The sequence below is a fragment of the Melanotaenia boesemani genome, chromosome 7 (genome assembly GCF_017639745.1).
Source record: "Melanotaenia boesemani isolate fMelBoe1 chromosome 7, fMelBoe1.pri, whole genome shotgun sequence".
Classification (NCBI taxonomy): Eukaryota; Metazoa; Chordata; class Actinopteri; order Atheriniformes; family Melanotaeniidae; genus Melanotaenia; species Melanotaenia boesemani.
The window spans coordinates 4995052-5011108 of NC_055688.1; the positions used below are offsets into that span (position 1 = coordinate 4995052).

General features: G+C 43.8%; 1 protein-coding gene across 3 annotated transcripts in view; it reads left to right on the forward strand.

Annotated features, from left to right (window-relative positions):
• The window catches only part of ccdc142 (coiled-coil domain containing 142), a 48975-nt gene that overhangs the window by 15089 nt on the left and 17829 nt on the right, over window positions 1-16057 (forward strand). For all 3 annotated transcript variants that reach the window (XM_041990607.1, XM_041990606.1, XM_041990608.1), the window contains 9 exons: window positions 198-487; window positions 974-1060; window positions 8677-8859; window positions 9528-9694; window positions 10899-11051; window positions 12705-12819; window positions 12958-13135; window positions 13558-13668; window positions 14209-14309. In XM_041990607.1, coding sequence (XP_041846541.1) covers window positions 198-487; window positions 974-1060; window positions 8677-8859; window positions 9528-9694; window positions 10899-11051; window positions 12705-12819; window positions 12958-13135; window positions 13558-13668; window positions 14209-14309 — 1385 coding nt within the window. The remainder of the gene's footprint in view (window positions 1-197; window positions 488-973; window positions 1061-8676; window positions 8860-9527; window positions 9695-10898; window positions 11052-12704; window positions 12820-12957; window positions 13136-13557; window positions 13669-14208; window positions 14310-16057) is intronic.

Genomic DNA, 16057 nt, shown 5'->3' on the forward strand with positions numbered 1-16057 from the left:
TGAGTATGTTACTCATTCCTAGGACTACTTTACTCATTCATAGAGCTGCTTCACTCATTCCTACGACTAACTAACTAAACTGTCTGTTTGGTTCCCGTATTTGTGACTAACAAAGGAGTCTCACCCAACTGTCTCCAGACTTTTCTTCCTCATTTCTGTGTATAAAGGGAAATGAAGAATTTTACCCTGTATTTCAGCTCTAGTTTTCCGGTGGTCTCAATGGATAGAGACAGAACCAGGCCAGTGCCCATGGAGCGAGATGAGGTTCGTTGGCCTCACTCTGTGCAGTGGTTGGACATTGGGCAATCACTGCTCCTTGCTGATCTGATTGGACAGTACCGGAGTTGGCTGTGGATCCTCTGCAGCAAAGCCGTTTGGCTGAAACTGCATATTCCAAGAGCAGGAAACCCTGCAGGCAGCATCAACCTGCAGGACATCCACAGTAGCTTCCACATCCTGAACAGGATCACTCAGACTTTTGAAACAGGTAATCTATAGCTAGTTATCTAGTTATCCAAACAGCCAACCACATAGCTGCAATTACATCATGCAAATCATCATCATCATGTGAGAAATATCCTTCTGACACACAGTAGAGGTGTACTGACCAGTGTGTGAGCAGGAGGTGATGCTACTATAATGAATGAAAACTACTTTATTACGCCGTTCAGGGAAGTTCTAACGTTTAAGTCTTTTGAAATAAAGATGCTGTAAACAAAACTTACAAATATACGAAACACATAATTAATAAATTAATAATCAAATTTTCTTTATTTAATTGGAATCTTTGTCAGCATTTTGGACTTTTGTGAAAACTGATGTGATATGAAGTCATTTTTACATTGGGCAGCAGCACTATCTGCAGATTTCACCATGGCAACACATAAAGTGTTTAGAAGTTGTTGAAAAAGTCAGAATGAATGTTGGTGGTGGTCATCTATCTAACAGTACCTGGTTCTTCTGTCTGTTGTAGGTCTGTACTCAAAGGAGTGTAAAGCCATGCTGGAAGATCTCAGCCTGCATCTCTTGGTCTTCTCTGCACATGCTCACTGGGACTCCGGTTAGAACTCACACAGGACACTGATCAATATTCTGGGATCTGTCAGAAAGCACATTGTTAAAATAATTGCCTGTCATTTTTCAAGTTTTTCTAAAAACACAAAAAACTGAATCAGATCTCTGAAAGAAATCTTTTTTTTTTTTTTTTTTTTTTTTTTGTGGCAGAGGGTCATAAAAACTTTAGGACATTATTTTAAGAGAGTGACAACATTCAACACAAAAACTCTGTAGTCCAATAGGATTCATTGTGTATTCTTGTTCAAAACCCAGAGATGTTGACAAGTCCTTCTTTGCAAGTCCAAGTCAGTTTTAGTTGTACTGAGTAATCTGCTGTTTGGTCTACTTAGAAGATGCATTATAATATTTAAGAAATTTCAAAGTCAAAGTCAACTTTATTGTCATTTCTGCAGCATAAAGGACAAACAGAGGATTGAAATTGTGGTTCTCGCAAACCTTGGTGCATGAAATACAAGAATGTAAGCAATGAACAAAACAAACAAAACAAGAGCTATCAGTAAGTAAATAAAACATGGTAATAAATAGATAGATTAGATTAGATTAGATTAGATTAGACTTTATTATCTCACAGTGGAGAAATTCACTTGTTACAGCAGCTCTTGTTATAGAATAAAGTACAGAGAGGCAAAATAAGGTGAACATGCATCACAGCAAGAAAGTGCAATATAAATTATTTACAAGTCTAAGAAAAGCAAAAATATGTACCGTTATAATATAAAGATATATATATATATATATACATACATATATATACATACATACACACATACATACATACATACATACACACATACATTATATATATATATATATATATATATATATACATATATATATATATATATATACATACACACACACACACTACATCCATACATAAAATAAAATAAAATATAACAACAACCTCACAGACTATATACATATTTACATGGTGATGGTGGGATATGAAGAATATGATGACATTGATAATGGGGGGTATTGCACAGTAAAATATAAATAAATATTACACAGTAATATGACTATACAGACAAGTTGTACAGTCTGACAGCAGTGGGGATGAAGGACCTGCGGTAGCGCTCCCTCCTACACTGAGGGTGTCTCAGTCTGCTGCTGAAGGAGCTGCTCAGCCCCCCCACAGTCTGGTGCAGTGGGTGAGAGGTGTTGTCCATGATGGATGTGAGCTTGGCCAACATCCTCCTCTCACCCACCTCCTCCACAGAGTCCAGCGGGCAGCCCAGGACAGAGCTGGCCCTCCTGACCAGCTTGTTCAGTCTCTTCCTGTCCCGGTCGGTGCTGCTCGCTCCCCAGCAGACAACGGCGTAGAGGACAGCAGAGGCTACCACAGAGTCATAAAATGTCCTTAGCAGAGGCCTGCATACTCCAAAGGACCTCAGTCTCCTCAGGAGGTGGAGGCGACTCTGGCCCTTCTTGTACAGGGCGTCTGTGTGGTGTGACCAGTCCAGTTTATTGTTGAGGTGAACACCCAGGTACTTGAAACTGTCCACCCGGTCAATCTCCTTCCCCTGGATGTTCACCGGTGTGTGGGGTAGTGTCCTTCTCCGGAAGTCAATCACCATCTCCATGGTCTTACTGGTGTTTAAGCACAGGTGGTTGCGCTCACACCAGTCCACAAAGTCCCTGATGACTGACCGGTACTCCAGCTCGTTCCCCTCAGACACACAGCCCACAATGGCTGAGTCGTCAGAGAACTTCTGGAGATGACAGCTGCTGGTGTTATAGGTGAAGTCCGAGGTGTAAAGGGTGAAGAGGAACGGTGAGAGCACTGTTCCCTGAGGGGCCCCCGTGCTGCAGACTACCACCTCAGACACACAGTTCTGCAGACGCACGTACTGTGGCCGGTTGGTGAGGTAGTCGATGGTCCACGCGGCTAGCTTTCCATCCACACCAGCTCCTTCCAGCTTCCCCCGCAGCAGCACCGGCTGGATGGTGTTAAACGCACTGGAGAAGTCAAAAAACATGACTCTCACGACGCTCCCAGCGGTCTCCAGGTGAGCCAGCGCCCTGTGCAGTAGGTAGATGACAGCATCATCCACCCCGATGTTTGGCCTGTAGGCAAACTGCAGCGGGTCCATCGCGGTGCACACCACGGAGCGGAGGTGACCGAGGATGAGCCTCTCCATGGTCTTCATCAGGTGGGAGGTCAAGGCGACGGGTCTGTAATGGTTCGGTTCCTTCGCGTGTGATATCTTAGGAACCGGAACCACACAGGAGGTCTTCCACAGGACAGGGACCTTCTCCAGGCTGAGGCTCAGGTTAAAGATGTACCTGAGCACCTCACAGAGCTGGTCTGCACAGGTCCTGAGCAGCCTGGGGCTGATGCCGTCGGGTCCTGCAGCTTTTCTGTTCTTCAGCCGCCTCAGTTCTCTCCTCACCTGGGCCGATGTAAAGGAGAGGGGGGAGGTGGAGGGCAGTGGGGGGCTGGTGGTCGAGTCCATTGGTGTGGAGTGGAGATGGGGGGTAGGTGAAAGTGGAGGTGAAGATGAAGGTGGTCGGGGGAAGGTGATGGTAGACGCTGGACTGGGGATGTGTGAAGAGGGGGGAGGGGGGGCAGGGAGAGTGGGGTTTGAATCAAATCTGTTAAAAAACAGATTTAAATCATTGGCCCAGCGCTGGTCTCCATCAGCTGTCCCTCTGGCACCACTCTGTCCAAATCCAGAGATCTCCTTCAGCCCTCTCCACACGTCCCGTGTGTTCTTCTGCTCCAGCTGCTCCTCCAGCTTCTTCCTGTAGCTGTCCTTGGCCCGCCTGATCTTGTACTGGAGTTCATGCTGAACTCTCCTCTGCTCCTCTCTGTCCCCTGAAATGAAAGCCCTCTTTTTCTGGTTCAGCAGGACTTTAAGCTCAGGGGTCACCCAGGGTTTGTTGTTGGAGAAACACCGCACCCTCCGGGTTGGCACAGTGTTCTCCACACAGAAGCTGATGTAGTCCGTGATGCAGTGGGTCAGGCCATCAATGTCCTCTCCATGAGAGCTGCAGAGTGTCTCCCAGTCTGTGGATTGGAAACAGTCTCTCAGTCTCTCATTGGCCTCATCGGTCCACACTTTCACAGACTTCTTCTGTGCCAGCTGTCTTCTCACCCTGGGTGTGTATTCAGGGAGCAGATGTACGAGGTTGTGATCAGAGCGTCCAAGCGGGGGGAGGGGGGCGGAGGTGTATGCGTCCTTCACATTAGCATACAGTAAGTCCAGCGTCTTGTTCTCCCTGGTGTGGCACTTCACGTACTGGACGAAAGTAGGGAGAGTGGCAGAGAGCGAGGTGTGATTGAAATCCCCGCTGATCAGCAGGAGGGACTGCGGGTGGCGAGTCTGCATCCGAGTCACTGCGCTGTGGAGCAGCTCACAAGCAGCTGCTGCATCAGCCGAGGGAGGGATGTACACATTAAACAGTATAACGTGTGAAAACTCCCTCGGGAGGTAATACGGCCGCATACCCACAGCGAGTAACTCAATGTCCCTGGTGCAGAGCTGTTCCTTTACACAGACGTGCGCCGGGTTGCACCATCTCTCGTTGACATACACCGCGAGTCCCCCGCCTTTCCTCTTACCACTCTCCGCCGCACTCCTGTCCGCGCGCGATAAGGCAAACCACAGTCAGTGCAACAAAAAAACAAATCAGACTGAGTCAGCTTATGGTCTGGTTGAGTGGTTAAAGTGGCTGTGTGCTTGTTCCTGAGGATATAAAACGTTCAAGTGTTGATGGGGGGTGTCAGAGTCCAGGGTGAGTGGAAGGGGGCCAGAGCAGGGAGAGTTCAGCATCTTGGCAGTCTGTTGGACAAAGTTGTCCCTCAGTCGGCTGGTCCTGATCCTGGTCCTAGTCCTGGCCTGCAGCCTCCACAGTCTCCTTCCTGATGGCAGCAGGCTGAAGAAGCTGAATGATGGGTGGACGGGGACTCTCGCCATGCAGAGGGCTTTATAGGTGAGGTTAGATGTGTAGATGTTTTGCAGGGAGTGGAGAGAGGCACTGAGGATTTTCTTAGCTGCTATTACGATGCTTTGGAGGGTCTTCCTGCAGGACGTGGAGCAGGCACCGTACCACACGGTGATGCTGCTGGTCAGGACGCTCTTGATGGTGCCTCTGTAGAAGGTGCACATGATGGGGGCGGGGCTCTAGCTTTCCTCAGTTTGCAGAGGAAGTAGAGGCGCTGGTTAGCTTTCTTGGCCAGTGATGTGGTGTTGATGGTCCAGGAGAGGTCCTCTGTGATGGGCACACCCAGGAACTTGGTGTTGCTCATTCTCTCCACCATAGCCCCATTGATGGTCAGAGTTGCATGCTGGGGGCGCATCTCCTGAAGTCCACAACAATCTCCTTCGTCTTCTCCACGTTCAGAGAGAGATTGTTGTGTTCACACATCAAGGCCAGGTGGTCCACCTCGCTCCTGTAGTCTGTCTCATCCTCGTTGCTGATGAGACCCACCACAGTCCTGTCATCTGCAAACTTGATGAGGAGGTTGGAGCTGTGCAACGGTGTGCAGTCATGGGTCAGCAGAGTGAAGAGGAGGGGGCTCAGCACACATCCTTGAGGGGCCCCATGTTCATTGTGGTGATGCTGGATGTGTTCCTGCGGAGCTGAACTGCCTGTGGTCTTCCGGTCAGGAAGTCCAGCAGCCAGTTGCACAGTGAGGTGTTAATTCCCAGCTGGTCCAGTTTCAGAATGAGCTGAGGATGATTGTGTTGAATGCTGAACAAGATTCTGACCTGAGAGTCTTTTGCGTCTAGATGTGTGAGGCCTGTATGGAGGGCAGTTGAAATGGCTCGTCAGTTGAGTGGTTGGACTGATTTGCAAACTGGAAGGGATCCAACACTAGCTGTTCGAAGCACTTCATAAAAATGGTAGTGAGGGCTACCGAACAGTAGCCGTGGAAACAGGGGGGCAACAATTTCTTTGGGACGGGGATGATGGTAGTGGTTTTGAGGCACATTTGGACAACAACCTGGCTCAGTGAGATGTTTCTGATGTCCATGAAGACATCTTTGAGCTCCGCGGTGCAGTCCCTCAGCACACGACCAGAGTATGTAATCATGACCAGAAGCTTTGTGAGCATAGATCCTGCTAAGTGTCCTCACACTGTCCGGGGACAGCGTCAACACCTGCTCACCAAGAGGGGGCGGAGACTTTTGTGCAGGTGTGCTACTGTGTGCCTCAAAATGAGCAGAGTCATTTAGCTCATTTAGCAGAGAGGTGGAGCTGTCACATGTCTGCTGGGGGGCTTGTAGTCTGTGATAGTCTGTATCCCTCGACACAGGCTCTGTGTGTCTCTGCTGTTGCTGAAGCGATGAGCTATTCTCCTGAAGTACTGCTTCTTTGCCTCTCTGAGGCCCCGTGACTGGTTGGCCCTTGCTGTTGGCCAGCATGATTGGAGGGAATAGCCAGCTTTTGTGGGCTAGCTGCTAGCCTAGCTCGGATACCTCCACGCTTGCCCAGATTCTGCTTCCTCTCACGCCGCTTGTGTTGCCTCCACTGTGGGTGAGTTGCAAGGCTGGGGGTTGGTGATGGAACAGGCCCCTGGATCAGCCCAAAGAGCTAACCTGACGTCACCGATTGGTGAACTCTCAAATTCAAAATCTCAGAGTGTCTTGGGGGTTGTTTGAAGTTGATGGTTGCAAAGCACACAGAAACGTCTCCTGCTGTGAACGGTTAGGTTCAGCCTAAATGGTTGAGCTGTTAAGAACCTCATCGCTTTGTGGTTTCTGTTCTGACAGCTTGAAGAGCCCAGATAGCGCTATGCTACCGAGTTGTGTGGCATCCAGAAAAAAGCAGTTCACAGGAAGAAGTAAGGCAAGGTTGCTGGACCTAAGCCCATATTTTCAACCCTTTGAAATTGATGAGAAGCTTAAAGCAGTTGAAAAGGTCTTTGCTGACCAACAATGGTATTGAGTTCAAAGATGAGACATAGACTGGATGAATAAGGGTCATTGGATCGATTGGCAACTACATCAGCAACATTACTGATAAATGTTAGATTTAATTTTAAATATGTTGTCGCCTGTCTTTCTGTCTTGATTACCTTACTTGCTTGCTTGATACCGAATGAATGGTGGATAATATTTTAAAAACTTTTAAGAGTCACCTCTGGAGACACGCCAGTAGCATCGCTGTGAAAGCAGCCTGCAGGCTTATTAAATGATGTAGGAAACTATCTGTTTGAGACAAGTTGTGGCATGATCCTCTGGACACACACAAGCTGTAAGAGCTGCACCCGCCCTCTGAAATGTTTGTTTCATGTAACATAACGTTAAGCAAGCATTTCCCTTCCACTCCACTGATAACAGCTAATGTAATAGCTGTGGCCGAACGAGCTGCAGGTTCTGTGTACTGGTTACCTTGGCAACACGTCACAACCAAATAGTCCACTCAGCTGCTTTTTGTGAACAACTTAGGATTTTAACGGTGGAAAACAACATTAACATAATAATAATTGATTTAATATTTATGTCTTTCGTAAGTGACCGTGGTATAAGCAGGATAATGCCCTGCGCGGTGTCCATTATCATAAATGAATGGACTTTGCGGACTCCGCTTTGCGTCGGACGTTTCACGCCTCCGCGTCGTCCATTAATTTATGATAATGGACACCTCGTCGGGCATTATCCTTACGTAATTCCTGTTCAGAATCTCTGTTATCTGCTTTGAGGTCAGTGTTCTCTTTTGCCATTGAGTTCACCTTAGCAGTGAGCTTAGTGATCTGAGTTTTATCCAGAGTAGCTGCTCTCTCAGCCACATCAAGTTTTTGCTGGAAGAATTTGTTTTCCTCAATGAGCTGTGAAATTTTCAGATGCTGAATCTTAAGTTTTGCGGTGGCCTGTTCAACCACTAGGTTGAATTCTTGTGTCAATTGCACAATAAGGACAGCAAGAAACTCCCTAAAATTTTAATTAGAGCTTTGTCGTTGGGTGTCTTAGCCTCCAGTTCCACTACTAACCCATTCATGATTGACTGTAGTCTTTTGGGATCAGTGCCTAGAATTTTAGTTATATAACCAGGCAAAATCTCATCACCTAAATCCCTGATTGTCTGCGCTTCACCTTCAAAGGAATCTCCACCAATGGAGAGTACAGTTTAAGCAGAACTCATGGTGAAAGGAATTGAACTGGCAAAATCAATGACAACAAAAAATTGGATTATTAAACAAATGCAAAAATTTAGCAAATGCACTAATGGATTAGTGCTAGGCTAATACTGCTACAATGCAAAACAAATTTCTAGGTCACTTCTATTTAAGGTTCTTTGACCTTTAAATTCAATTAATGTATTTTAGCAAAAAAAAAAAAAAAAAAAGCAAAAACTGTTTTGATTGACACGTCTGTGTGTGACGTTACATCAGTGTTATGCCTGGGGACAGAGAGAAGATAAATAAATAAATAAAAATAAAAGATTGTTCAAGAGTCTCAAATGGTGAGTCCAAGTCATGTCTAAAGTCACTGGCAATGCGATTTTAGTACGAGTCAGAGAGTCCCACACTCGAGTCCCCATCTCTGTTAAAACCCAGTATATTTGGGGTAGTAATTGTTTAACTTTACTAGTTTAGAGAATAATTGACATTTTGTGTTATTTTGTATTATTATTCCTGTGTCTTTTCAGTGATGTGCAGATGTTTAGGTTCAACTCTGAAAGACAAGTGTCTCAGAAATGAAGGCAGCAACTCCCCGACGTGTCAGAGAGACAGGAGTGTACTAACGTCTCAGACTATGGAGTACTTTCTACTGTTGCCTCCTCCTCTGCTGTCGTCTCTCTGCTGCCATCTCTCAACCAAACAGACCTCAGGTAAAATCCATCAGTCAGCATCCTGTTATTATAAAATCTGCTGGTTTACAGGTCTGTGGTGGAAAACTGCAGCATTACAGCTGAGGCTGTCCTTCATTTACAAAGAAACAATCTTTGTCATCAGTCCAACATTTCAGACCCAGATCACTAACTTACACCACTGAAGAGTTCAGCCTCCCTGAGTATTGTTGCTGACCATGTCCATCCCTTTATGACCACAGTGGAGCATCTTCTGATGCTACTTCCAGCAGGATAATGCACCATGTCACAAAGCTCAGATCATCTCCACCTGCTTTCTAGAACATGACGATGAGTTCACTGGACTCCAACGGCCTCCACAGCCACCAGATCTCAGTCCAGTAGAGCAGCTTTGGGATGTGGTGGAACGGGAGATTCTCATCATGGATGCAGCCGACAAACCTGCAGCAACTGTGTGATGCTGTCATGTTGATAAGGAGAAAACCTCTGATGAAGGTTTCCTACACTTTGTTTAATCTATCACACTAAGAATTAAAAAGGGGGTTCCACCCAGTACTAGAAGGTGGACCTTGTCGATGTAAAGTGGTGAATACATTAACGATTCCTCCTTTCCTTCCGAAAACATGATTCCTTCCAGTTGTAATGTGAAGCCTAACTCCTTCTCTCCCTGTATGTCCTCCTCTCCTCAGATTCTCTTGTCCTCCCCCTGCCCAGATCTGCACTACAAAGACAGACCGTTAGCTTGGTGTTGGCTTCAGTGCAGCTATCTACGGTGTGGGTCATGTCCAAGGCGTACCAGTCCCTCTCTTCATGGAGTCTCAGTAAATTCCTGCTCGTCACACAGGGAGACCTCCAAGTATGTTACTTATCAATGGTCATGGTAAAAAATCTATCCTCTTTCAATTCTAATGTTTTATCAGCATATCAGGATAAAAAAACAGATCTTTTGATTACGTTTTTTATATAGCAGACATTTTTATGAAAGTAAAAGAAGCCTTCATGTTTCAATATGATGAGTTTCTTACTAGTCTATAAACTGAGAGTTTAATGACACCAAAGCAGTTCAGTTCGGTATAGCAAGGTATCAATGGAAGTGCAAAAGAAGTCTGAAACACATCCTACCTCATCATCATCATCACTATCATTATCATCATCATTATCATCCAAATAAGTTCATAGTGTTTATTTGTTACATAGTTTTAAGTTTCTTTTGTATGAGACACTTTACCTTGCTTTCCCACACCTGGAGCATTCTGAGACAGCAGACAGCAGAGGATGTGGTCGACCTGTCAAACTTGGCGGGTCTTTAACAACTGTCATGATTATTATCATAACTATTACATTAATATTTATTAATAATTATCATTTAGTAATGATAATATTTATGATTATTATTATTTTAATTAGGATAATATAATAATTCAACCAATAAAACTTTATTTATATAGCACTTTTCATGCAGGATTGCAGCACAAAGTGCTTCACATAATAAAAAACAGCTGTTTTTGCATCTTAAAAGCATCTTATGCATCTTAAGCTCTGAGAGCAGAGCTGATCTGTGGTCAGCTAGTAGTGCTATAATGTCGCATTTGCTAACATGGGCATCAGCCCCGGACTTATCACCTTGTTTAGTGGTTTTAGTGGTTATTAATCTCTTTGCATTAACGTGTTAAGTTTGACAGCACTATTTTTTCATATTGGTATCAGTTTTTTAGTATTGGAGCACTTTTATGAATATGGGTACAAATACATACGCATGGTATCAGACTGATAGCCGATACTGGTACCACCATCATCACCATTATCCTCATTAACCATCACCACCATTGTCATCATCATTATCATGATCACCCTCATCATCATCGTCATCACCTGATATTCCACGGTGGTCACAAGAATGAAACATTAATTATATTCAATTGATTAAATTAATTTTCAGGTCCAACCAACGTTATTTCTAATCTAGATTATTTCTAATCTGTCCTGTTTCCTTTGGGGCTGAAACAGATGAGAATATGTCAGGTCAAACATGGTGTGATTGTTTTTCTCTATCTCTGCAGAAGCTGAAGGAGTCATTAGACGTGCTGATGCATCAAATCAAAGCTCTGCTGATGGCTTTGGACTCTGACCATCATTCCAGTGTCCAAATTCACAACCAGCATCTCCTGAAGCAGCAGCTTGAAGTTCTGGACTGTTCTGTATCTGAGCTGCAGGTCAGAAAATTCTGAAATTCTTGAAAGTTTGGTGGCGTTTTTTAAATTCTTATCATAACTAATTTATATTTAGTGTCATGAGCTTTATAGAGAATAGTGTTATCATCATATTCATTATCATAGTATGAAATGATGTATATGACTGAAATGAAATGCAGCAGTAAGTTCTGAGGACAGTTAGCTCACTTGGGTGAAGAGAGGGGTGGAGCTGCCAATTGACCACCACCTGGTGGAGAGTTGGCTCAGATGTTTGGGGAGGATGTCGGTCAGGCCTGGCAGACCCAAATGTGTTGTGAGGATTTGCTGGGAACATCTCGTGGAGTCGCCAGTCAGAAAGAGTTTCAGCTCTCATCTACGGCAGAGCTTCAGTCAAGTCCCGGGTGAGGCGGGGGACATTGAGTCCGAGTGGCTGTGTTCTGTGCCTCTATTGTTGAGGCCAGCTGGAGCTGTGGCCGTAAGGTCATCGGCGCCTGTTGCGACAGTCATTAGAAGTTCCTAAAAAAATAACCAAGTCAACAACAACATGTATAACAACAACAACCAAAGTACCAAGGACGCACACATAAAAAAAAGGAAAAGCAAAGAAAAACCTAAACAAAAGGGCCTTGTGTATAAACCCACTGGACAACTCAGTGAAGAATGACATTACAGTCAGTCATTTAACAGACGCTTTTATTCAAAGCAACTTACAGGCATTAACCACTGTAAGCAGGAATTAGGCATTGAGGGTCGTGCCTACAGACCCAACTGAACAGTATTAATATTCGTCCCCCGGAGATTTGGACTCTGGTCTCTCTTATGGGACACTGATGCTCTGCCAGCTGAGCTAACCAGCCACTGAGGAGTGATCGGAGATTAGTATGATCGTTCAAATGTGACACACTCATGAACCCAAGAGGATTATTTTCGAGGATTATTTTACTTATTCCTAGGATTAATTTACTCATTCCTAGGATCAATTGACTTATTCCTAGGACTTCTTTTGTCACTCGGAGGGCTACTTTACTCAGTTCAGAAGCTCCTTAACACTCATTTCATGGAACAGCTGCACACTCCAAAGAACCAAGTCTTTAAAAAATGTGTAAAAATCCTCAGAGGTTGAAGGATTAATTACATGAACACTGTAATTAAGAGTGGATAAGCATAAGTCTCCTGGCTGACCGTCAGAACTGTGGGTCAGAACATGTGATGTACCATCGTAGAACTGCTGCATTAGCAACAGGTGGGGTCTAGACCTGCTTTAATCTGGATAGCCTTGTTTTGGTGTAGGGAAGTTTATTTACTATTTTAAACTGAGTGACACCGTGTCTGACATACAAATGATGAATAAATTTACATTTGAGAAATGAATGTTTGTCTTCCTCCCACTTCTTCTTCAGCTGCTCCTGAGTGATTGAACTATGTTGCATTAGGAGATTATACACCTTGTCAAGAAGCTGCCTAGGGTTTTTAATTTAATTAAAAGAATTCAATTCTAAAAAAAATGGGACCTTGGAACATGAAACTTGTTTAGCAGAATTATTATCTCCATAATGGTTTTGTATAAGAAGGTCTTTTTATTACAGGGATGAACATATGATTTTTTAACTATGGGAGTACAAGGTCATTATTTAAAGTAAATGAGTTGAATGTTATCGCTCCCTTTTCCTTCAGAACTTTTCCTCTCTGGTCCTGAAGACCTTTTCTGTGGACTGTAAGCGGATGTCGGGGGAAATCTTTGCACATACGATGCCCTCAGCTGTACACTGGAGATCCAACCACAGGACAGGTAACTGGTTTATCCACCAGTTATATGTTAACTGACTCCACATTTCAATGGGAAAGAACAAACTTCAGCATCTTCAGACCTCTAAACGTCACCTTCAGGTTTGTGTCTGTAACTGTTCACATTTCTGTTGATATGCAGGTTTTCCCAACAGTCCTAGCACCTATGCATGTCAGGCAGCTCAGACTGTGATTGGTCAGGTTTTAGAGGGAGTGGCTCTGTTATCTGATGATGCTCGAGTTCAAGCTCTGAGTGTTACCATGACAGCATTCATGGAGGCATGGATGGAGCACATCCTGAAACAAAAGATCAAATTCAGGTAAGTTTGTAAAGGAAAAAAACAAGTCCACCTAAAACGCTAGTAAAAATACGAAAAATATCTGAATGATGCTTAATTATAGGATGGAAAATATCGGTACAGGGCTGACATCTCTGTTAACCAACAAACTTTTCTGAAGGAACTGAAGTCAGCCCCACCTGCCTGAAATCTGCTCCCCTTCTTTTCTTTTAAAAGATGAAATCCAGACTTTCTGAAGGGGAGTGATTTTGATGTCGATTCTATTCTCATCGCTGTAGTTTATCTGCAGAAAGGAAAAATAGAAAAAAATGTGGAAAATATGGGGTCTGTTTGTACTTTCCCAGTTTGGAAAAATCTAAAGAATCCAAAGAAAAAAGATCAAATTCTGAATCTGACACCATGATTTTATTGTGGGAGTTTGAATCGTTTTGCCTTTTTTTCAGCGTGCACGGAGCTCTGCAGCTGAAACAGGACTTTGACTCTATCAGAGAGATGATCCAATCGGACCGATACGGACTTCCAGCCGAGCTTCATCAGCACCTCCTCAGTCTCAGGTACCACATTCAGAACCACCTGTTCTGTTCCCCTTGACCGGGAAAATAGCGTATGTCTCCTGTCACACTGCAGAATGTGCCAGGATCAAACCACGACCTTCAGAATGACGGATGTCCACTCTTCCTCCACACAGATGGATTGTATTGATCAGATTGAACACCATCATCTGTGTACAATAAGCTGCAATTCTGACAGAACTGATTGTTTTATACTGACCCACACCCCTGCCCGATACAACTTGGACTGGGTTCTGACCCATGTTGCTGAAACTGGTTCTGTAACATGTATCTGGACCTGGTTCTGAACCATGGTGCTAGACTTGGTTTTGTAACATGCGGATGGACCTGGTTTTGTAATATTCTGCTTGGCTTTGTTTTGTGACATGCTGCTGGACCTGGTTTTGAAACATGCTCCTCAACCTAGTTCTGTAACATAATTCTAGACCCGGTTCTGAGCAATCCTGCTGAACATGGTTCTGAACCATACTGCTGGACCTGGTTCTGATCAAATCTTTTTTTTTTTTTTCCATGTGTCTGCAGAGTTTTTCAGCAGGTGGACTCGGCAGTGATGTGTCTGCTGCAGCAGCCACCGGGCAAACCTTACCTGCAGTGTTCCACCTGGGAGACGTTTACACACTGCTGTGAGTAACAGTTAGAGACCCAGTCAGAAAACCAGTCAGAGTACCAGTCAGAAAACGAGTCAGAAAATCAGTCAGACAACCAGTCAGAGAATCAATAATGGAACCAGCTAGAAAACCATTTGGAGAACCAGTCAAAAAACTGGTCAGAGTACCAGTCAGAGAATCAGTCAGATTCAAAGAACCATTCCTAGAACTAGTCAGGAAACCAGTCAGAGACCCAGCCAGAGAACCAGTGAAAAAAACATTCATACAACCATAATACACACAAAATTCCCCCTTCACCGAACAGACCTGGAACTTCCTCCAATGGTAGCAGATTTTATGGATCTCTGTACCCCAAAGTTACTTTAAAAAATATACAGATTAATGTCAAAAATAGATTATACAAATTCCCTACCTACCTCAAAATGGGAGATAGATTTATCCATCAATTCTACTACATCATTTTGGCTACAAATATGTCTTAATGCCTTTAATATGTGACACAGCCCAAATTTACAACTCATACAATACAAAGTCCTTCATAGAACGCATTACACAGGACAAAGGATGTTTAAGATGGGTCTTAATCACTCAGATATCTGCACACAGTGTACAGGTAACACAGCAGATGATTATTTTATTTATTTTATTTATTTGAGTTATTTGACAGGGACATTGCCTTTGTACATAGTCACAAAATATTGTAGCTGATGCCATGCAGAGTTTTTAGCCAAAGCTAGTTCTCAACTCTTGTCCCTGGCTGGGCCTTTCTACACTACATTACAATACATTAAAATACATTAAAATACACATATGTCTTACAAAACCTATATAAAACTAATCTAAACACACAATACAAAATCTATAATTCATTTACACACACATACATTACTATTTACAAGTGGGTACAATTACTTACACGCTTTATGGCTCTGTTCACCTGTCCACCTGTTCATCATTATCCTATTTTCTTTATGTATCATGTAGTACTTTGGTAGTTTTGTATTGTTTTTGTGAATGCTGATGTGATTAAGGCAGCCTAGACAACTTTTATTTCCACATATCAATTCTGTCCTTTTTTTATTTTTAGCTCTTCCTCTGTCTCCCTGTCAGGTTCGGCCCTGACATATCAAGACTAAAGAAAATAAGATTATAATAAAAATATTCCAAACATTAAGGGCAGCTATTTATATAACATGTCTGCCTTGGTAGAGTAAATCTGTCTGGCAAAATATGGCACACAGACCGCCATTCTGTACGTTAGGATGCTGGACAGGACAGGGTAAAAAAAAAATGCATTCAGAGAACTAGTCAATAAACCATTTAGAGAACCAGTCAAAGACCAAGTAGGAGAACCAGTCAGACATCCAGAGGACCAGTCAAAAACCAGTCATAAAGCCAGAGAACCAATCAGAGTACCAGAGACCCAGTCAGAGAAGGAGTCGGAGTACCAGTTAGGAAACCAGTCAGGGACCCAGCCAGAGTACCAGTCAAAAATCATTCAGCAACCCAGTCAAAGATCCAGAGAACCAGTCCGAGAACCAGTCTGAGATCCAGAGAACCAGTCAGAGACAGAGTCAGACTTCCAGAGTACCAGTCAGAGAAAGAGTCAGAAAACAAGTCACAGTACCCAATTATAGAAGCATTTAGACACCCGATCATAAAACTAGTCTTAAAACGATGGATTAAACCAGTCAGAAATAAATCCAGAAAAGCAGTCAGAAACCCAGTCAGAAAAGCAGTGGATTGGTGTTTATTGGATGGAG